This window comes from Gavia stellata, chromosome 6, assembly GCF_030936135.1.
Source record: "Gavia stellata isolate bGavSte3 chromosome 6, bGavSte3.hap2, whole genome shotgun sequence".
NCBI classification, from domain to species: domain Eukaryota; kingdom Metazoa; phylum Chordata; class Aves; order Gaviiformes; family Gaviidae; genus Gavia; species Gavia stellata.
The window spans coordinates 53477960-53501278 of NC_082599.1; the positions used below are offsets into that span (position 1 = coordinate 53477960).

The following is a 23319-nucleotide window of genomic DNA, read 5'->3' on the forward strand; positions in this document are numbered from 1 at the left end:
TCTCCCCACACACCACCCCGCTGCAGAGTATCGTTTCAAAACGCCCGAGCCCTGCCCTGCCGGCACAGCTCTTCCCCTCCCTTTCTTTACCACGCCCTCGGCAAAAAGCCGGAGGAGCTGCGCGCCTGCCCGAGGGAGAGCCGCCTCGCCTGACCGCCCGCCTCACACACCGCCCGCCGCCATTACATCACCCGCGCCCCCCTCCGCCCTCGCCCGCCCGGAAGCGGAGCGCAGCGCGCGTGCGCCGTGCGCCCCGCCCGCCCGGCCCGCGGGCTCCCCCCAGCGGCGCATGCGGGGAGCGGCGGAGGGAGGGGGGACGCCGCCGCGCTTCCGGTCTCCATTTTACGCAAACGACAGCGGGCCGCAGGTGGCGGCGGTGCCGTGGGTGGAGGGGCCCAGCCCGGCGGGCGTGTTTCGGGTACCGGGCTGTCCCGTCTCCTTTCCTTCTCCGTGGGTGCGGGCGCAGCGGGAGGGTTTCCGGCCAGCGGGGTGGGAGGCGGGGGGTGAGGGGCGTCCGCTGTCCCCGCGCGAGCCCCCGTCGCTGTGGTTACCGGCGGGGGGGTGCCAGTGTGTGACGTGCTAAGCCGGCCCTCTCTCTGCTTGCTCCCCCCCCCCCGCTGGCCGGGCAGACCTCGGCCGGTGCCGCCGCCCTGCCCGCGGTGCGAGCGCCAGCACGGGGATGGGCTCCCCCAGCTTCCCCAGGAAGTTCGCCCCCGGCCGCTGAACCCGCCCGGAGCGCCCAGAGGTCCGAGCGGCTTCGTCTCCCCGGCGAGAGAGAAGGGCAGGGCCGGCCGCCCCTGCGAGCAGTATGGAGCAGAGCGTCGTGGAGCACCCGGTGACCCTCATCATCAAGGCCCCCAACCAGAAATACACCGACCAGACCATTAACTGCTTTCTGGACTGGACTGTGGGCAAGCTAAAATCTCACCTGTCTAAAGTCTACCCCAGTAAGCCGGTGAGTTGTTGGCCAGCCCTTTTGCTTCATCTTGTCGGTAAGACTGGCATTGCAGTGACTTCTGGACACACGATCAAGACTTTCCTTAGGTACTCTGCAAAATAAACACGGAAGAGCCCTGTTGCCAAAGAGCTGTCTCTGTAAAGGCAGTGGCTGGGTCTCTGCTTTCAGGGAACTTGGCAATATAAATAGCTGCTCTTTTGTATGGTTTAAGAAGATCACGGTGTAGAATCCTGAAAGGTGGTATTGCTGAAGACACTTACCAATGCCCGTTTAACTTTTTTAGTAACTGGAATTTAGGTATCTCAGTTAACTCAATTTAAGACTAATTTCTGTAAATGTAAGAGTTCTGTCTAAAGTAATGACAGTACTTAAGCAATATAGCTAAAGTTACTACGATCTAGTGAATTTACTGAGGTGTGGAGCAGATAGATGTTTAGTCATAATGTTATTTGAAACATGCAATTGAACAATCTCCAGAATTATTTCTTTTTTTGCCTCTTTGAAAAGCCTTTTTTTTTGAGGTTATGCTGAAAACTCTGCTCTCAGATATTCTACAAACTTGTATGACAGTTGTGACTGTATTTTGAAAATATAAAGGCTTACATTTCCGCTTGCTCACTGAGGAAAATATGATTTATTTCTAAATTCTTTTAAGTTCTTAATTTGGCAATTAAAAAGAGGCTATGAAAAACCATACAGATAGTAATAGAAGGATAATACTCTACCTGTTTAGAATGGCAATCATACAGAACAGTATATTTGGAAATTTGTTCCAGAAAACTATACAAAGGGAGTGACTTTGCCCCCACATTGCAGCAGCATGTGAGGCCTAGACCTTGCTGTAGAAAACATTAGACAAAGGTTGTGTTTGTATTGTAAATGATTAATATTCACCTAGCTCAACAGAAGAATTATTGGCATTGTTGATTTATTTTTTGTTTGGGGGGGAAGGCAAAATAGTTGCTTTGTGTTTCAAAGGGGGTTTCTGCCTTTTGGAGAAGGCAGAAGAAAAGCAGTCAACGACTTAGGCTGTGTCAGTGGTACATTGAGATCAGTTAAGCAGTATTTGAGAGTTTGTGGATTTAGTTATTGCTGTGAGTAATTCTCTGCTGAGAGAGCCTATCTGCTGTGAAAGAAACAAATATATGACTTCAGTGGATTGCTGCTTCTTCCTCCTCACTAGAATCTCCTCCTGTGACGTATTTGTGTTTAAAGGCTAGTTTTATGACTCATCCTATGACCTTGCTAAACTGGGCTTCTAGGAAGAATCCTTAATGAACAAGAGGTTTTTGTGTTGCACTGTAGGTTTTAACTAGTAGCATAATATTAAATTTCAGTTCTGTGGAACATCTTTCTTCTGTTGAAAATTGATTCCTCAACATGCCTCTCATTATTAAATGACTAGTTCAGAATACCCAAAATTGTTTTGGGTTAAAGAATGGGGAGTTTCTTTAGTGAAAACTATCTCAGTAATTCCAATTTTATTTGGATTTACTGTACTTGCAATTAAACTAGTAACTTAACACAATATTTTTATTTCATAGAACCTTTCAAATTAAAGTAATAACATGGGAAGGGAGAAAGGTGTTACATAGGACACATCCTATTAATAGTAAAATTGGAAAGTGTATTTTTGGCTTGATAATGTTTTTGATGTTGAGTGTTACTGCTTTGTTTCAAATTTGTTTAAATCTTTGTGCTTTTAGGAGCTTTTTTCCCTCCTTTTTTTTTTCTCTGTAAACCAGATCGGTGTCAAAAGCTTGTCAATCAAATGTCTACATTCCCTGAATGTGATAGGTCCTGGAAATAACTTCTATTACAGTGCTATTTTAAGAGTGCAAGAGTACATCAGAACACAGATGCTCTTTACAGGTATTGCAGTGTTCTTGAAGTGAAGGGTGTAAAATAGAAATCAGTTGCTATCACTGCTGTACATAGTCTTTCAAGTTTTCACGTGTGACTTGTACCTCATTCTCCTATACGCATCTGTAAATTAGTTGGTAACCTGATGGTAACTGTAAATGTTGTCCTTTACATTTACATTTACAAGAATGTATCTTCAGAAAATTAGATGGTTAAAATAGGCAAGCAAGAAGTTAGTCCTTGAGGCAGTGTTGGTTGTGATTTTTCCAGATTAATTTGTGTAAATTACTTAGCTAAATATATACAAATTCCAAGTATAGGCAGATTTAAATTGGTTTAGTCATTATTAAAGGTGGTATACTTACTGAAGTAAGTCACTGAGTAAGCTAAATGGGTTTAAAACAGTGTTAAACTAGTTTGTGGGTCTATACTAAGGTTTACGTTCTTCAATATTTTTTTTTCCCCTGACTGGACCAATTTTTCATAGCTAGAGTACTGCAGTTATAGTGTCCCTAAATGAAATGTTTATTTAAGAAAAGAAAACTTGGAAGATCAACCTGTATGTCTCAGTCTGGCAGATCTTATGTTCAGTGCATTAACTGCTGCATCGATTACACACATAAACATTAATTTAAAACTGCTGTTGCTCATTTCCGTTAGTACCTGTCAACTAGCATATACTTTGCCCACGGTTCTAACCAGATGTGGTTGTTTGGATTTTTATTTGGTTTTATTTTTTTTTTTGTGGGAGAGAGGCTGAGTGTCCAAAATAATGAATGTCTTGTAGCTGAAACTGGATAGCTCAGAGATTGTGTTTCTAAAGGAAGTTGCTGCTTTAGCTTAGGTTTGGTGGTTTTGGTAATGTGCTGGGCGTAGCTGACTTGGACTAAGCATTGCAGGAGGAGTCTTGCTTGAAAAATGGAAGAAAAAAACCACTAGCTGATGAATTCTTGGTTTTCAGTACATACCAGTTTTCAGATCATAATCCAAATGTCTTCCAGCTCACTTCTAAACTTTAGGTTCAAGAATAATTTTATCTGATGCTGCGTGCTTGCTTCTGAAAATGGGGCCACTCTAATTACATTTTTTTTTTAAGTCTTTTTTGCATCACAGTTCAGTGTTTGGGCTAGTAGGGAGTGTGCTGTCCCTTGAAGCAGGAGGGTGTGGTAGTGAACTACTTCTGGCAGAGGATGAGTTGAATGTCTTTTCCATTTGCTTTGGCCTATATGTGAATTACAGTGTTTTCACATTTATCACCTCTTCTTCCATCTGCGTTTAAAAAAACCCCACATTTCAGAATTCCAAGATGGCTTTCACCTTGAGAATCACAAGTGGTAATCCTGTAGTGCGCAGTTAGGTATTTAAGTTACGTAGGGAGGAGCATGGGGTTTAAGGCCTCACCTTCTTCCCCCATTAATGTCTCTAGCTTAATATGATTAACAGCACTCAGCATATGTGTAACCTTTTCTTTTGTGTTTTTGTAGGGAGCTGATGCGCATTACTGAAGGCTATGTAGTAGCCAGCTTTGAGAGGTCATTTTAATATAGCAGTTTCTTCTTTGTAAAATATTCATATTAAAAAAATAATCTGTACTACTTGTATCATGTTTGAGGGGGTACTTAATTAGGTGGAGTTGAGGGGAGGTTAGTATATAAGGTACTGAAGAGAAGAATCTGAGTTTGACCATGCAGAAAGCTGTATTATGAGTGGGACAGGCAAAATAGCACTCCATTGCTATGTTGGATGATGGTACAAAGATTTGGAGTTTGGGGGGTTTCTGTTGTTGTTTTGCTTGTTTTGTTTTAACTGTTTAGCTGTTCTAAGATTCTCTGGAGGTTAATATATCAAGACCCAGAAACAAGGTTTCTGAGACTTTTCTTCTGTCTCCACCGGTCATTCTAAAGCAATAAGTTTCTAATTTACAGGAAGTCAAAGTTTTCTGTAATCTCGATGCATGCTGCAAATTCTAGTTTTTCTAAGAAGGCATTTCCCAAAATGCAAGTAAGCTTGTATTCTGTTAGCAGACTGTTCCTGCTTGAAAGGAGCAACCAAAATGGTATAGTTCAAAAGAAATTAGTCTGACATGAGAGACAGGCATTTTTTGGTTTTGTTTTAAACTTAAATAGAAATAGTACAGCATGATGTTGAATTCATTGCAGTATTTTCTCCATTGGAGCTGCAGATAAATAGTTCCCTGTGTTGTGAGACTTACAAAAATAGTGTATTATGTCACTAATTAAAAATACAGAAAAACACCAAAGAATATAGAAAATTATTTTTCAGTAGAAGTGATGAACAGTTCTGTACTATATGTGGGAGGTTATGCACTCATTTTTTTAATGATATGTATTTAATCGTGAACAGCTAGTGTGAATTTGGGGAAAAAAGTTAAAGCGAAAGTTTCTCAGATTTAATGTGTACTTTTTATAATTATTTGCTTAGAGTATCTGTAATTTTTTTCCTAGTGATATGACCAGATTTTTTTCAGGGAAAAAACAAGTTCTGCAACTTTTCTATGTTCTGCTGAGTTATAGGGAATCTGTAAAAGGTAATTGCAGGAAAAAAAAAAAAATCTCAAAACTTCTGTGAAAGCTTTTTCTAATCACAGAGATCTGTATCTCAGGTATTTGTGTCTTAGTATTAGCATGAATAAGACTGCAGAGTGGGCAACAGAAGGCTGAGAGAGAAAGAGGAGAGATGTTGTAAGACTAGCTGTTTGCATGATGGGGAAATTCTTTAAATATTTCATGCTGATAATGCATGTCTGTTCCACTGATGTTAGGCTAGATTTCTTCATTTAGCATCTGCTTATGTTAGCGCTTTCTTTCAAGTGATAAAGACTATTGTATTAATTTAGGATGCAAGCAGTAGTTCAACTGAACTGATGTAGCAGTTAGATTCTCTTAAATATTCATCCATATTAAAAGAATTTTAAGGAGCTTTTTTCAAAAAAAGAAAAAAGGGAGCTGTTTATTCAAATAGTTACAGCATGTTAGTGACCCACTAGTATTAAGTGTATTTAAAACTCCTTCTGACAGCATGAACTGAATTGAGTGGGGTTGGGGTTTTTGTTTGTGTTTTCTTTAATCAAGTAAACTGCCTATTGCTTTACTGTACTGGACGTCTTACTGTAGATAGGTACCCCAGATAGTTTCCTTTTTAAAAGAATTTCGTCATTATCTCTTCTGTGTAGAATAGTTAAGAGTTATTACCTTATGAATAGTGTATCATGTGTTTTTTAAAAACAAAAGTCTGTGTTTGCTTTACTAAGGTATTTTAAACTGTGGACACGTAAGAACAGGCAAAAAAGCTTACCAAAGTTTGAAGGCTAACTTAAAAAAAATCCTTTTGCTGCTTCATGCTTTTTAATGCCTTCTTCCTTGTTTCCTCTTGTGACTTTTTTTTTTATTTCAGGGGGAGGGGGATGGAGTCAGGGACTAATAACATAAATTCCCTGTCGAAGAAGATTGAAATTTGTGCCCTTCTTCATATTTTAATTATCATTCCATCATTCTGCTAACTATTTTCTGGTTTTTTGGTTTTTTTCTTTGCCCCAGCCACTTTTCCATCTACTTTTTCAGCAAGTGCCTGGCAATGGGGGAGCAGGGTAAAGAGTAAATCTTTAAAAGAAAAGAATTTTTTAATATACTTGCTAGTTTTCTTGAGCAGCACTTGCCAGTTCAGTGTTGTTAATTGTTATGCGCTCTTGCTGAGTGCATAATAGCAGAATTCTTTTTCACAATTAATTTGCGAGTTGGACTTGTGAAGCCTCTGAAATGTTTTTAAGGCTATCTGTTGGTGGTTGGAATTATAAGGGGTTTTCTCATCTGCAAATGTTATCTCCAGCTGTATATCTGTACAGCAGGAAAAAGCTAAATTCCTTTCTTTGTCCCATCTCCTAGTCAACAAAGGATCAGAGACTGGTGTATTCTGGCAGACTGCTTCCTGATCATCTGCAGCTGAAAGATGTTCTCAGAAAAGTAAGCTTTATGTCAAAACCATATGATACTCAATCAAAATCCCTTTTTGGGAAATTGGAATTTAGATTTGTGTTGTTTAGCTTCAAATTTTCATTGTTGTATTGAGAGATGTAACCATATAATGCTGATACGTTCAGGAAAATGTATTTTTAAGTATCTCTTATATGTAGGATTGTGGTACTTGAGGATTGAGGCATCGTTCCAATTGGTGTAAGAGCAAGTAGGCTATGTAAGTCCCAAACAAGTGGTACGTAGTGTAGAGTGATTTCTTTGGACAGTTCCTGCTATGACCTAAACGGAATCATTTAACAGATTTGTGTTGGTTTGGGACATCATTTAATTTCTTGTACATACTTAAATTCAGGAACTTGCATTATGCAAGTGCCATTTTTAAGCAAATTAAGGTTAATATATTTATATGCAAAACCAGAATTCTAAATTCCTGAGTGATTTTGCTGGGAAAGCTATTTGTTGTCCTGGTTTTATTCATCAGCTATTAACCATTCCTGATGATGTTTGAAAGTTTGTTGGTTCTTGCGTTTTTGGTTTTTTTAATTATTCTGCTGATCTGTCTTGGGAAAAATAATTCTACTAGTCTAACTTCGGATTCTTCATTCAACATTTATATTAAATCCAAATCCTGAATACACATGACATCTGATGTAGGAGATCTTGAAATACATGCATTTGGTTCTCAAATTGGTTCAAATAGTTTGGATTGATGCTACCAAGTAATAGGGACTTCCTAAAGTTAGTAAAGTTCTTAAAAATGTATAGAATAAGATGATATTTAGAGCAGATTATCAAGAACTTTGTTTCAGTTTCGATGGTAGCAGAAAACACAATGCATTATGTTGAATAGCCTTTAAACTCCTTATAAACAGATCGGGATGCATCAATAGCTATATTTGGAAGATACTTTAGGTCATTAAACAATTATAGTTTTTAATCCTATGAAGTAGGTAAACTCTGTAGTGCAGTACCTGGGTGTTGGTAGTGATACTTTTTTTTGTAATAAGGTAAAAATCAATGTACAGACTGCAAGAGTGGGTCACACTTCAACATGGAGGAAAGTCTCTAAAGGAGAATAATGCTTTAGTGAAAGCGGGCAACTGAACTTCCATATTAAGTATGGAGAAACCGATGTAGAAGAATCTTGAGTATTGCTTGAGCAGACCAACACTGTTGTTACTTTATAATCTTCGTTCTGAAATAGATTTTATTAAATTGGATTTAACTGCTTACCAAACAACGATTGAAACTTACTAAGTATAGGTTTACTAGAAAACTGGAGCTGGACTGTTGCCAACCAGTAGATATCCTGTACCACTTAAAGTTGATGAAAATGGTTATATAATTTATCTCAAAGCTTGCTTGTTAAGGACAAAATGAAGTCTGAATCCCTTAAATTCACTTGGCCTGCTTACAGCAGACTACTTTTAGGAAACACAATTTCAAACCTTGCTTATATGCTGGAGGAGAAACTTTGCCTAACATCTTCCTTCACTATACAGGGGCCATATTTGACTTTAAAGGCATTTTAGTAGCTATAGGCCTTGGGTTTAGTTAAAGAAATTTTTAGTGAGTATAGAAACATACTCATCAGCCTTAAGCACAAAGTTAAAAATTTGTGTTGGAATAGGAGGAGTGTTTTGTGCTCAAGATTTTTAGAGCTTTTGGAAAAAAGGTAAGATTACTCTTAAGTTCAATCTCATTCTCTGCTATATTCTTCCTACTTGATTAGCTATAAATTCCTAATATTATCTGAGGATTTACTAAATCTCTCAATTTTGTGATACTTGTGATACTTGCTCTTTGATACTGAGCAATGTCATTTCGCTGATATAAAATACCTTGAGGCTGGAAGTTGTGGCAGTCTTCAAACATAGTGATGTCCAACACATTATGTATAAATAGAAATATATTACAATAATCTGTCACATTGAATAAAGCTGTACACTGTAAGCTTACAAGTAATATGTCTAGCTTCCTTTGCCTTTGGGTGGCATAAGTTGTTATCTAGAAAAAAGGTAACTAGTTAGGTTAAAGGCTTTTGATGTGGTTGGAATGCTGATCACCTGTGTTCAGTGCTCTCTGATCATTGCTTACTACCACCAACTAGTAAGAAATTACACTTAATATAATAGTGAGGCTGTTCTTGGGGCCAGAAACTGATGTAGAGGGGGTTAAATGAATGTGGATAGGCTATGCTAGCACTAATGCACAATGGTGTATAAAAGCAGTTATCCAGTTTTTTTTATTCCTAAAGATTAAAACTTAAAAATGAGAAAACATGTGTTTTAACATTTTTTTTTTTACAGTTCAAAAAAACCTCCAAACCTGGTATTTCTAAATGTCATCTCATTAAAAACTGCAGCTTGACTGCACCATGCTGATTTCAGAAGAGGACAGAGGTTTTCTGTTGCTTTTCTTGTTTAAAATTTGGTTACTGAGGAAGCTGTAGTGTGCAGTTTAGATATACAGTCATAGCTGTTCTTGTTGCTATGGCCATATAAGCTTCAGGCATGCTGATATAATGGGTTGTTTTCCTATGGTACAGAGAAATAGCTTCAGATTGAAGTTGTTATGGCATCCATGTTGGGGGGGAGGGGAGAGCATATTCATGGAGAGTTGGTGTGGGTTGATTGCTTGCATCATGACATGGCTTCAAGTGGTGCCACTCATTCACTTCCTCACTTTCAAATATTTAGGAATATTCAAGTCCTATCTAGCGCTTCGAATAGCATTCCCTGAGTCTGGAATGTCTGCAGGGGCTCTTCAGTTGGGCATCTGCAGGTTAGACTTGAACCAAGCTTAGATTGGAGTGAGGTAGAGGCAATGGCTGGTACATTTTTCTTATCTTGATCTGCTTGTGGAATTCCAGCACCTACATTTTTCATTTACCCTGATGTCTTTATTGACTAACACTCTTCATTAGATCTCAGTGCAAATATAAGCATTCTTAACTTTAGGGAAACTAATCCCTGTAAAGGCTTTGAGATTTTTCCAAAATAAAAGTTAAAGCTTATGATATACTACCTCATGTTTCTCCGTGTGGTCTTCCACTGGTTCTGCTATACTGCAGTTCTAGGGAAAACTGGGGGTTCAATACGTTATTGTGGACAGCTGCTAAGAGAACATTAGTTGTGAAACAGTAGACTTCTCTTGTGCTGGGCTGAAGTTTTGCTTTATGGTCTCTCCATTTTGTGTAACGTTTCTTTACAGATTGCAAATGCAGCTTTAAAAGTGGATTTTTAAAGACATTTTTTGCTTGTAAATTTCTCAAATATTGTTGCTTTAGCTCTTCAATTTCTTTAATTTTTAGCAAGATGAATATCACATGGTTCATCTGGTATGTACTTCCCGGACACCCCCAAGTTCTCCAAAACCCAGCACCAGTAGAGAAGGTCACGGAGCTTCAACCTCCAGCAGTAGCTCAGTGAGTTTTTTTTTTCATACACAGGGTATGAATTTCTTCTACACTGAGGAAGCTTTCCAGGAATTTTTCTTTTAATTTTTAAAATTCAACTGTAAAATAATGTGGTGAAAGTAGAGCATGTCATGTGAATTTGTACAATTAGACTTGATTATTTAAGGGTGTCACTTTATTTAAATAAAGATGACCTTTTTTCAAATTGTAACACAATTATGTTTATTAGATGATAAAGCACTACTTTTTCTAAGCTATTCTTCAACACTTTTTCTTTATCAAAAAGTACACTTTCCTTTCTCTCCGTATCCCTGTATCTTTGGCAGAAATTGAGCAGTGTATTCAGATTTTTTTTAAGAAAAACCCCTAAGTTCTGATATATTTTGTGAAAAATTGTACTGCTGAAGAGAGACCAGTCAAATTAGTGCCCTTGTGAGGTAGACAGGAGGAACTTGGCCAGCGTTCATTCTGCTTGACAGGAATTGGCCAGTACTTATGTAGTAGCTTCAAGTTAGTCATAGTGTTTGTAAGACAGGGAGAAGTAGAAAGTGTTCTTAACGTTTTATTAGTTAAGCTGCTCATAGAACACTTGAGGGTGTTTTGAGTCTTCCCCTCTTCACACCCTTGAAAAATGATGATGTTCTTTGATTGTACTCTGTTTTAACAGAAGGACAGTTAATGTGTCTGTTGATGACTTGGTAGTCACCACTGTAATTCTCTGGGCTTTTCTCTGGGCAGTATCTATCACTAAGTAACCCTTGAAGGTTAGTCAGAAAGAAACATATACAATACCACTGTAGGTACTTCTCATCTGTGGTGTGTTGATTATTAGCATATGGGAAATACCCGTCCCGTAATAAGCTGTCTGTCTTCGTTCTTCTGTTGATACGGTACTGTTTCTGACTGCTATGTGACAGTCAGAAATACCAGCAGTTCAAGCAGTAGTAGAGAGTGAACAGTGGTTGCATCATCTTTTCAAAGGCTGTAGTTATATCTCCGTTTGCAAGCAGGACACAGGGAGCCTCTTTTGTGAGTGTTTTATTGCTACATAGATCAGATGTAAATGTTGTATTTAAAGTACTCTATTAATGACGGCTTAAAGCAGTCAGTATGCACAGTGTTAAGTTCATAATACTTTGAAGGAAACAGCCTAAACCCAAAGCTTGAATGGCCTTTGTTCTTCCATTTGTTTTTTTATTTTTATTTCCCCCCACTGTCTAGTGGTAAATTTTTCTTGTTTTCCTTTGTAGGGCAAATGTGATATGGATGTCTTAAGTAATTGCAGCTCCTCACTTCCTGAGTTGTCAAAGTTGAAGAGGATTTTCTACTGAGTAAACGTTACAGTAATGCTTAGCAACAGGATTTGGGGATTTATTAAAACTAAAATAATGCATCTCAATGGCCAAATTGCAGTCTTGTTATGGTGACAAATCTAGGAGAGCCAGCTGTTGTCCTACTTCCAGGGTTAAGTATTGATCTTGGAAAGCATTGAAGGTCTGACACACTAGTTTTAGGTGTGTTTATAGGAGCCTAAGTAGTTCCTAGCTACTTCCCTATTCCCACCTCCTGCCCCCTCCCAGCAGTGAGCACAGCAGTTTGGATTGGGCAGCTGGCACAGCAAAGAGGTTGATGAGTAGAAGGGGAAATTGAAGACAAGAATAGAGGAATGGTATTTTAAGCCACTGCAGGGACTGTTGTCTCTGAATGTAAAGTTGTATCGTAACGTTGTAGTTACTTTTGTTAACAGTAGGCACTAGAATACTTTTGCTGCTAAATATTCTTTGGATTAAGCTTTAGTTTGTTTCAGCTTTTTGAAACTGTGATTCCCACTGACTTGTGGTTTTCTCTGGGACCTATCAAGTGTTGAGTCTTTCTGAAAACTTCACTTCTTTTTATATGTGCACCTGAATGCAATTTTGAATTTCTGTTTTTACTAAAGGCTTGCCAGAACCAATAAAACCCCAGATGACTTGCCTGGTGCTTATATTCTCAATAAAACTTGTGACAAAACGTTAAAGCAAATAGTTTTTTAAAGCACAATAGTAAATCTTGTAACTGTGGCAAAAAGATCCCCAACCTCAATTTAATTTATTTTTAAGAATTTGGACCATTCTGGATCAACTGCTGCCTCACCCACAAACCAAGAAGCTTCATCAACATCGTTGAACACTAGTGCAGATGGAGTGAGGCATCGTAATCTTCCACAAGCACAAAGCAATCCCATACCAAGCCACCAGTTCCCTTATTTAATGCAAGGGTAAGTGAGACTGAAACGATCCTCAGCTCTTCGATACTCTTTAAAGTACTTTAAATGTTCAGTTACAATTATGTTTCTTTCACTGTCTGCAAAATTATTTGGCTAGTTCGTCTTGAAGCATAAGTCACGTTTAGAAACATTTTAAATATGAACATTAATGTTTTTAGCCAGGAGTCAATCAGAGAGTAAGTGTTCTTGGTGCTCCCCTTCAGGCTGTTTTTTATTTTTTTCTTCATGCTTTCTGCCCTCAATTTTCTGTTGATAAGTGCGGCAGTAATATTTATCTAGTGAATGTAGTTAGTAATGTAACTGATAAAATTATTGCTTCTTGTTGCTTTGTCTAGTTCTTTATTGTAATCATCAACACTGAATTCTTATCAGAATATGATGGTTCTTAGGTTTTTGACACATAAGAGATGTAACTCTTCACTTCTCCATATGGGATTCAACTGTAGAAATGATAGGCAGGTGTTTTGAGTACATGTACGTGCTTGTGTATCTGCAACAGAATTTAAGTATATTCATACATACCGATGAAATGTAACCAGTGTACATTTCTAGACCAGATCTGTTATATAACTTTCAAGATTCTGTCTTTTTTTTTTTTAACACTTAAAAAGCAGCTGTAGGAATTTTTAACCCATGTGACCTTTGCAGCTTCTTAAACTTTTTTTTAATTTTCTTCCAAGGGGAAAACAAGAGGATAGTGCATTCTGAGATGATAGGTGTCATTTCCTCAGGGAATGCTTTAAAGATTTCTTTCTGACAAGGCATTCTCCCATTACTGAATAGATTCTAGAGATTTTCTTTGGAGAATGTTGAAACAAAAAAAAGGTATGAACCTGCTAACAGTAACAATTCTTTCTGTCATTGGAAAAAAAACAGATGGCAAGAACTGTCGAAAATTTATTTAGTTTCAGTTCAATTTACTTGCTCTCTTGTTAGAGTTAACCTAGACTTTACAAGTCTAAACTGGTTTTCGTCCTGAATTCTTTCACGTCCTTTTTATTATTTATCTGAAATGTACTGTCTACTGGGAAGAAATTGTCTTTGCAATGGGTGGAGCACTTATGTTATTCTCACTGCATGCACCTCCGCAGAAGTGGTTATACTTGCTTTTATGACAAAGCTAGGTGACACTAGGTTGACTGTCAAGACTGCTGTTTGGTGTAATGTAAATTAATTCCGGAAGCAATTTATTGTGTGTTGTGTAAATTACTAATCTGTAAGAAGTTTTAATGTTTTTCTAATTGGCTTTTCACATAAGCATACCCTGAGAGTGATTTTTTTTTTTTTTCTGTCATTATGCATGGTGTACTGAATAACCTGTGAACTTCAAAAAGGCAACAGAACCATTGTTCAGTCTTTTAGCTGAAATAATTCAGTTAAAATACAGTGGGAAGCATCAGTTTGGAAGACATTACTGTGTTTGAAAAAAAGACTAACTTTAAATAAAAATGTAATTCTATGTCTGTATTAGCAAGTAATGCGGATTAAGAGGAGTGGATCTGTAGACTGAAAGAAGTGCTGAGAACCTGACATCAATACTGCACACATTTCAGGGTTTTCTGCCTTATTTGGACTATCTCTGGTTTGGTCACCTGGAACAGGTGCTTGTTTGTGGCTGAAGAGCATTAGCAGTGTGCTTAAATCACATCTTTCAATTTAGTGTAATCCAGAAGTAACCCAGATGGTGGCCCAAGACCATTCTGCATGATGCAAACAAAACTGTAGTAAGACAAAGTGGTGGGAGGTTTGCTTCAAAAATGCAGTCCTGACCTGAAAAGAAATGCCAAAATAAATGAACTCTAAATAATCTTAGGCCTTTTTTGTAAAAGTAATTTAATGGAATGCTATCAGAACTTAAGGTAGATCTTTGCTGCAGACTGCTGGACACTGGCTGTGCTCCACTCCAAATAGTCTGTGCCAGTGCCTGCTGTAGTTTGCTGTTGTCTTAAAAAATTATTTTTAATGCTTTCAATAATCTTCTCAGATGCATCTGTTTTTGCTTCAGGGCGCTGCTACTTGTATTCCAGCAGTAGGAAATGCCTTCTGTTTTTTAGCTGATCTCTTAAACATCGTTTGGGGCTATGAAATCTAGCTTTAATGTAATTTATACGCAGATTGGGACTTGTTAGGAACAATGAAGATTTGTAGCTGAAATTTTTGTTGCCCTGTGGATTTTTCTTACAGTTTCATGACCAAACACTTATTCTAGCTGCACAATGAGCTATAGGCTCTACTGATGGGGAAAGGTCTCCAGATGTTTGAAAATGTACGTGAGGGTCGGTTTTCTGGAGCATTTTGCAACACTTTCATTGGTCGAGTAATTTGTACAAATGAGTAACATGAATGTTAGGTGATTAAATGTGATTTTGATGGTTTTTCAGTTCCTGGCACAAAGCTTCGGTGTGTGAGTTGAATACCCTTTGGGAAAACAGATAACTCAGATTTGTAAATTGCTTCCTCTGTAGTATTTTAACGCTTTCTGTTGCTTTTCAGCTTTTGTAAATGCTGTTTTCTAAAAATCTAGACTTGAGGTGGGATTGGGCAAGTAGTTTGTATGTCTACCAAGTCAGTCTTGTGCTGTGGAGAGCAAGCACAGCATTGTCTGCTCCTATGGACTTAGTTGTGGATCAGGGTCCCACTGTGCTGTGCAGGTACAAAGAGAACAGATGGGCTCAGTCCTGAAATGGCTTGCATTTCAAATTGGAGAGTACTTGGAAGTGGTAAACAGACAAGAAACATCAAGGCAGTGAGATTATTTGTTAAGTGTGGGCAGCCCATCTTATGAAATGTTTTCGTGTTGTGTACATAGTGATGTTTGAAAGCGAACAACCAAATGACATACTGACAGCATGCAGGACATTCTAGCACATAAATATCTTGCTTCATCAGTAGCCTTTGCTCACTGTTACTTTTTTTAAAGTAGCAAATAACATAGTGCTGGGTATTGGAGTATCAACTTGAAGTGATATTTCAGGCTCATATGAGAATAACACTAAATGAGATGTCTTTGTGGGTCAAGGTCATTAAATGCAGTTATTGCCAGTCATGCAGATGAGAGATGGAGCTTCTAAGTCTGAAGAGAAAGTCTTATTTTTCCATTAGTGGGGAGCAGTATCTTCATGATGACACTAGCTAACTAGTCTGACCTTACCCTCAAACTGAATCCCAGTTAGCTCATATGGTATCTTCCATAGATGAGAAGAAGTAATTGTGAGCTTTCTAGCCATTTAAGGAGTAGCATGCCTCTTTCTTTTCAGAGTATTCTGACTCTACCTCTACCATTTGAACCTTAAAAACTTTTTTCTGACTTACCTAACTGTTCTTCTACTGTCTGCTCTGCTTTGTTCTCCAATCTTGGAATGCCTGTGCCTATCCAGTTTGCTTCTCTGCTGTCATGCTGTTGCTGCCATTCTTTTGAAATACTCTGCTTCCTGCCTCTCTTTCCCTCTTTTGGAAAAAGATGAGGAGAAAGCACGTGCTACTTTCCTTTTTTTCCTAACAGCAAGCTGGTTTGCTTTGCTGAGAAGGGCCTCTTCCTTTGGAGAGGTTCTTCTCACTGAAATACATTACACTGTGTTTAGAGTGGTTCCTGAATTTCAAAAACTAACTTTTAATACTCTGGCAGCTGTAATAGCTGTATAATAGACAACATCTGCATCATTCTGATTTTTGATGAGCAAATAAAATACTGCTGAGCTAGTTGGCATTCTAAGGCAGAAGCTAGTTCTTGAATATTGGTGTCTACTTTTTCTCATTAATGGAGTCAGATCTTGAAAAGTTAAGTCTTGCTTCTCAGAAAGTCCCATCTCCTAAAAAAGCTGTTGGGGGAAAAAAAGAAAAAATCCACCAAAATATTTGAATGGGAAAAGAAAGAATGTGATGTCACTGAAGTCTTCTGTGGTTTGTCTTGGTTTACTGGTTTCTTAATCTACTATTAAGCTTTAAGACATCAAGAAAGCAACTTTTAAAAGAGTTTAGAAGAAGGTAAATATACTCAAATACTGTAATATTGCTAAAAGACATATCTGTGAGGGAGAGCTGTTAGCCAAATGCCTCTCAACTTCCGTTGAGCTCAACTTAGCAGTTTTAAAGAAGAACCACCCTAAAATCTGTAACTGATGAGAAAAAGAATTGGTGAATTTCTGCAGAACTCACTCAGGCAAGTTGGGTAGCACTGCTTATTGGTGACTGAGCTGGAGAAATAGGTGTGGTTGAACAGTGAGTGGTCGTGTCTGTTCACATCCTCATGGGATAGTCTACCTGCTCGAAATTGAGACATTGCTCAGTGATTTGTCACAATGTAGTACTTAACGACACGCATGTAGAATATTTGAATCATCTTTATGTTTTGAGGGTCAGTGTTTTATAAATTTTGGAGGAGTCTTATTTCTCAAAGTGTTTGCCAGTTCAGGGGATAGAAAAACATATTCTTAAAGCTTGCAGCCATAAAGATAAAAGCATGATTGATGTTTTTCAATAGCAGCTTGACAGCTTTACTGTTCCAGCATGTTAATTATGCATAAATAAGTAGCATCAGCAGGGCTGCCAGTTCACCCTTGCAATTTTTGAAAGAAACCTAGAGTATTGCCTATGATTATCTCAGTTTGTATGTGGTATCAGGAAAGTAGCTTTTGCTTTCTTTTCCTTGTTTCCCCGAACTACTGTCAAAACAGGCTATGACTAAATACAAACATGACAAACAGTTTTAGCAGAGGTCATGGAGTTGCATGGCAGGCTCTTGTCCAGGATTAAGTGAAGACTTATTCATGTGTAAGATGGAAAAAAGATTTTAATGTCTTCCACCCATCTTTCTTTCTGGGCATGTCTTGTATATCTGAATGCCTGGTAGACTAATGAAATCTCTTGGTGATATCTTTGCAGGGAGTGCCTTACTTAGGGAACAGGTGTAGTCTGCAGTACAATTACAGCAGTCACAGCTTTTGCTACCTGCAGTCTGAATAAACTTTTCTTCATGCTTTATACTCTCATGCTGTCCTGAAAGATGTCCTGGTTTACTACAGTTCACTACATCAAAATCTTTGGGGAAAGAGTTGGAAATCTTGCCAAAACATGCTATATGCTCTAGGAGGTAAGAGAGGCTAAGAAGTTTAAAAGCAGATAAAACAAACCTAAAACTTACGTGTAGGAGCTTTATATCTCTTGCATGTGAACCGGCATTAAAAACCCACAGGGACAAGAATTGCTTATGCTCAAAATATTGAGGGGGGAAGTAAGTAATTTTCAGTGCTCTTAGTTGCGTTCTTCAGAAGCTGTATCTGAAAGATTAGTTTGTTGTCTTTGCTCATGTTCATTTCTTCATGTCTTCAATCACAGTAGTATTTCAATATTGCTTCTAAAAGAAAGTTATAGAAGCTAGTAAGTATTCCCTTTGCAGGTCCTGCAGTGCCTTTAAGGGTGACCTCTGAATTTAAAAGGAATTGTATGGAAGAATTTCTGCAGTTATATACACAATTTTGAAAAATTTCCAATATGGTTTTGTCCCAGAGATGCAGCTAGTGACACATGTCTAAGTACAAAAACATAAATCCTCTTTCTATAGAAATAACTTTGCTTATTAATTTCTTGTATGAAAATATAGTGCTTTTTTGGAATGGGTGGGATGATCTCACTACATGTTGTTTCAGTGTTATTTCAGTGCATTATTGTAGGGGGACAAATGAGAGGAAGAATGTGACTTTAATTGTTTTTTTAATATTAGTGTATTTTATAAATGTGGCAATTTAGAACTGAATATTTTTCTTTAAATCCTTTTATAGCAATATAGGCAACCAACTTCCAGGCCAAGGTGTTCCTGCTGGATTTTCTATGTATCCTGCATTCAGTCCCCTACAGATGATCTGGTGGCAACAAATGTATGCACGTCAGTACTACATGCAATAGTAAGTCTGCATTATCTGAGTAACACTAATGAAAGAAAGGTATTAAAAACTTAAATGTTGTTTGCAGGATCAAAATGTCTGTGTTTATTTTGTCTGGCTATGCTGTTTTACGCTAAGTTTTGTCCGGCAAATTGTAAAATCCAGTTTTGGATGGGAATTAAATTAATGTATTAATAAGTAAAGATTTAAGGGAAAACATAGTTTGTTTTGGCATGTATTACATCTGAAAGTTTTTGATTTTATTAGTGTAGAAAAGAAGACAAGAATAGGCTCAGAAATTTTGGTGCATGTTTTTGACAAACTAGTTTTATGTTTACATTTTTAGCCAAGCTGCTGTTTCAGCCCAAGTGACTTCCAGCACTGAGCCAGTGAGATCTTCGGTTGCCCAGGCTGTAAATTCAGAACATGCTCCTGCAAATGAGCCTGCAGCAGCACCAAATGTAGCTGTGCAGGAGAACAGGCCTGTAAACCCGAATGTTCAGATGAATGCACAGGGTGGCCCAGTAGTGAATGAGGAGGACTTCAACCGGGACTGGCTGGACTGGATGTATACATTCTCTAGAGCAGCAATTCTTCTGAGCATTGTATACTTTTATTCTTCCTTCAGTCGATTTGTCATGGTAATGGGAGCCATGCTGCTGGTTTATTTGTGAGTACAACAGTTGAGTACAGCTGCAGATCTGATATGTGGAGTATCGTGCTAGTGTATAATTCATTTAAACTGGGAAAAATTGTCCAAATACAAAAGTTTAGGTACTGTTCCTTTACAGTATGGTGTGGAAAAAAATAATAATTGAATTTCAAACAAGCAGAGAAGCTGATATGAAAAAAGAAATAATTCTCAAAACATTTTTACAGTAAGTTGGATACCACTTAGTATTGTAGAAATGTAGAATTTTGGTATGGAAATTTAGAAAGTGGGGGTGAGGGGAAGGAAGTTCATATAGGTCAAGCGTATGCTTGCATAAACTTAAAACATTTACTGCTTGGATATGAAATGAAAATTGCAGAGCTAAGCTCATCTATATTTCAAAAATAACGTATGGGATTTGTGCAGTAAATTGCATTAGGCAGAGTTAAGGTAGTGCTGCTGTAACAGTGGGTACCAGATCTAGTAGAATTGCAGGGACTTAAAAATTTTTTTGCAGTGCATCATAAAGACCTAAGCTCTCTATCTGTTTTCTTAAGAAATACCAGTACTGTTGTCATCACTTCCCTTTATATATGAAAATACCTTAGTGATGTAAATGGAAGTGAAAAATAGCAGCAAGGCTTGATTGATATTTTGGACTGATGTAATTCATGAGAGTTTCAGTACACTGTAGTCTTCATCCTCACAAGGGCTATTCTGTTTCTTACGCAGATATGATAGTTGAAATCAGAGTATAGACACTTGAAAACGTAGGATAGGCTTATTTAATTTACAATGGTAATGTGGTTCAAGCTTTGGCTGAAGTTTAAAATTTTTTTTTCTCAGAAAATCAACTTTAAACTATGAAAAGTGAGGCTGCCTTTGAAAATTAATATAACTCAAGTGCTTAAAAATGGGGAGGAGACCCAAAAAAAGTATTCTACATATTTAATCATCTAATCATGGTAAATTATTCATCTTCTGGAACCGAGGGCTGTGAACAGCACTTCTGAAACTTAAAGAACAGCTCTTAGCAAGACCCTTCTTAACCCAGACATCAAAGAATAGCCATTCAATCTAGAAGTAAGACTTGCAGAAAAATACATGTAGCTTTATTAATTTGAAAGTACTTGAAGAATTTACTGCAGTAGTTAGCTGTAGCAGAAAAATCTTCTTACTGCTTTCAAAAGAGAGGTTTTCAACTGTTGCATTTTCTTACGTAGACACCAAGCTGGATGGTTCCCCTTTAGGCAAGAGGGAGGCCAACAACAGGCAGCCAATAATGTGGAAGCGAACCGTGAGGGGCAACATGCAAATAATCCTGATCTTGAAGAGATGGTGAGTAAGAACAGACATGTCTTTTGAGACTCATATGTATTATATTGTCAAGTATGCTGTAACGTCTGGACAGCAAGTCAATTTTTATGAAATGTAGTCGGTTTAACCAGAAAGCTTTCAGCATTGTCCTCAGTGTTGTGCCTGCTGCTTAAATTCTGTATTTTTCCAGTCTGACAGTTACTGATTGTCTCTACTTCAGTCACAGACTTTCTTCATGCCTAGTTGTTCTTCAGGAGGTTGTTCTGAGTGAAGTTACTTAATGTAGAAAGATGCTACTGGTTACCTTATGTCAGAGCTCTGAAAAGAAGCAGTTGAATTGCTTCAATTTCTGTTTTTAAAGGAACGACTTATGGATGATGGGATTGATGAAGACAGCGGAGAAGATGCAGGTGAAGATGCCAATACAGAGCAGCAGCCTGGATTCATGGCTTCTGCTTGGTCCTTTATCACAACCTTCTTCACATCACTCATCCCTGAAGGGCCTCCACAGGTTGGCAATTAAAGTGCAAAAGGAACTGTGTCAGGCAGCCTCAGTAGCCATATGTAGAAGTGGAGCAGATTCTAGAGAGTGTTTTAAATACAGTGCAATTTCTGAAAATTTATAATGTTATCTTTTTGATCATGGTGTACAAAAATGTGTATTTTTTTTCTTTTGGCTTTCTCATGCGTTGAATATTTTAAGCACAAGTGGACTACTAAATGCTTTCTTTAAGATTCTTCTTTTTCTGAAGAATAAAATGTAAAGATACTGGTCTTCCATGTTTTATTTTAATTTCAAATGTGTATTATACTGAGGCAAAAAGCTTGTACTTAATCTGCACCATTACCTCTTTAAAGAGCTGTTAAAAATATGAATGTTGACAGACCTTTCCAAATGCTGTCTATTCACCTGAATAACTTTAGTGTATCTTGTGTTAGTTTTATGTGGGGTATGAATTACCACTTGGGATTTGGAGTTTATATGATTCCTGAAAGAATGCTGTAAACACAAGGATTACTTGTTAATGGTGTGTTGTCTTCACGCAACAAAATAGTAAGCCTCTTCTCATACCTTTAGAAAGCTAAAAGCTTTTTCTTGAGGCTATACTGAAGTTCCTTAAAGTTGGAGATGTTTGACAGCTCTTCAAAGACAATTGACAGTGATGGGATAAACCTTAAATGTTTGATACGTACAGTACTTTTTAAGAAAAATATAGCTGTACTGGGGAAAAACATGTACATTAGGTTTTTTAATAAAAACTGTTATGGTAACTCTTTTGGATGTTTATATGCATATTTGAATGCAAGCAACTAAACAGTGCATCATTAAGGATAAGAGTATGATAGATTGGAGAGTGGAATAAAGTTATCCTGGTGGCATTACCGATATTGACTAAAGTGGTATGTTTGTAGCAGTGCACACACAGTTACGGGTATGGTCTCAACAGCAGAATATCTGTATTCTTAAACTTAACCTAATTGAGAAAAGGAAAATTGTACATAATAGCACAGTGCTACTTCAGTTTGGTTTTTGGTTGCTTTCCTTAGATTTTAATCATAGTCAAGAAGTTTCACTTGGTTTTGTTCCTAATTCTGAAGTTATTGTGTGTTATCTAACTTCAAAATGGCTGCAAAGATTCTGTTATACTACAATCAAAAGAAAGCTTATCCAGTTTTCTAATTTCCAAGTACAGGGCAAAGCTCTTAAATAGGTCTGAACAAGTGAGAAATCAGGGTTTATTTTTTGCTTGCTCATGTGAAACTGCTGAAGCTCTGCAGTGAAGTTTTAAAGCTTAAAAAATTTTCTTTGGGTTTATACTTTGAAATGTTTGTCAGGATTTCTAGGGCTTATTGAGAGTTGACTCTCAATTGGAAAAAATAAATTTGAATAATAATTTTACTATAAACAGCTTAAATAGAATGTTTGAGTTACAAAATAATTTTCATTTACAAATCTGTCGAGGAAAAATAGAAATGTAAGTCTTATAAGCATCAATTATTTTATTTGCTGTATAGGCAGCAATGATGAATAAATCATGTTTAATTACGATGTTTTATTCCCATGTTATTATGGAGAGCTGATCTCAATTTAGGTTCTTTATGTTTTAGGTTCTTTACTACATAAAACGTGTAGAATTGTCCAAGAAATTTTACCCTTTTAATTTGGTGGATGGATCTAACTTGACTAACATTTAAGAACTATTATAAAAACTTAACATTTTTAAAGGAATGGCACAGAGTGGCAGTCTTGCATGTCGTAAGACTTACTTCTAGAATGCATTGAAGAGGTTTCATCTATTTGACCTGTGTGTTATCCCTCCTACTTTTCCCAAAAGTTCATTTTCTTTTTTTCCTGGGGTTAGTGTATCTTTAACCTGTGCAGTTATGACCTACTGGTATCCAGCTATGGACAGCTGTTAGTTGCTTCTTGCTGTCGTTGTTCAGGTTTCCTTTGTTTTCCATGCTACAGGAAGTAGTTGGTGGTAGCTCTCTGCTATTAGCCCTGACTTGGTTAAAAAGCGTAGAATTGTCACTGCTTGTTTGTATTCAGACAAAGAGAAATTTGTTTATAGGTTACACAAGGTTGAGACAGTGAAACGGGAGATCCTGGCAGTTACTTAGATACTGAGGGAGATGTTCTGAGAGTTTTAATCAGATCATAGAGTTGGAGCAATGAGTTGAAGCCAGACTTCCACAAGAACATTTTAAGGTCATTGAACCTTCAAGCTTCTAGAACCATACCAAGATCCCAGAAAGGAAAAGCAAAAAGATGGTTATGCAGGAAAATAAGTGAGAAATAAGAATGAGATATGAAGCGTTACCAAAAAGTAGTGAAAGAGTTGGAGGCAGAGGAAAGCCAGTGGGAGGAGCAGAGATAAGAGAAGGTGTGATCATGAATAAACATGAAGCAAGCATGGAAGAGCAGATTGAGGTAAGGGAGGTGCATTTTTTTCTTTTCAGAAAAGAAAAGAGC

At 37.7% G+C, this 23319-nt stretch overlaps 1 protein-coding gene across 4 annotated transcripts; it reads left to right on the top strand.

Moving 5' to 3' along the window:
* The first annotated feature begins 717 nt into the window (after positions 1 to 717).
* Positions 718 to 22233, top strand: HERPUD2 (HERPUD family member 2). Of its 4 annotated transcripts, XM_009820724.2 has the most exons (8): positions 718 to 955; positions 6724 to 6801; positions 10127 to 10240; positions 12331 to 12488; positions 18275 to 18397; positions 18723 to 19046; positions 20252 to 20366; positions 20707 to 22233. In XM_009820724.2, exons 1-8 carry the CDS (start codon positions 809 to 811, stop codon positions 20866 to 20868), a joined length of 1221 nt encoding a protein of 406 aa, XP_009819026.2. In that variant the 5' UTR covers positions 718 to 808; the 3' UTR covers positions 20869 to 22233. The 4 variants fall into 4 exon arrangements, with proteins under 4 accessions (XP_009819026.2, XP_059674407.1, XP_059674406.1 ...); XM_059818424.1 differs by lacking the exon at positions 10127 to 10240; XM_059818423.1 differs by lacking the exon at positions 6724 to 6801.
* Positions 22234 to 23319: the final 1086 nt, after the last annotated feature.

Bases quoted from the DNA above. Each gene is read 5' to 3' on its own strand.
- HERPUD2 (XM_009820724.2), top strand. From the start codon at position 809: ATGGAGCAGAGCGTCGTGGAGCACCCGGTGACCCTCATCATCAAGGCC. The intron at 6,802-10,126 runs GTAAGCTTTATG...TTTAATTTTTAG, and splicing joins TGAAAGATGTTCTCAGAAAA to CAAGATGAATATCACATGGT. The intron at 18,398-18,722 runs GTAAGTCTGCAT...TTACATTTTTAG, and splicing joins CGTCAGTACTACATGCAATA to CCAAGCTGCTGTTTCAGCCC.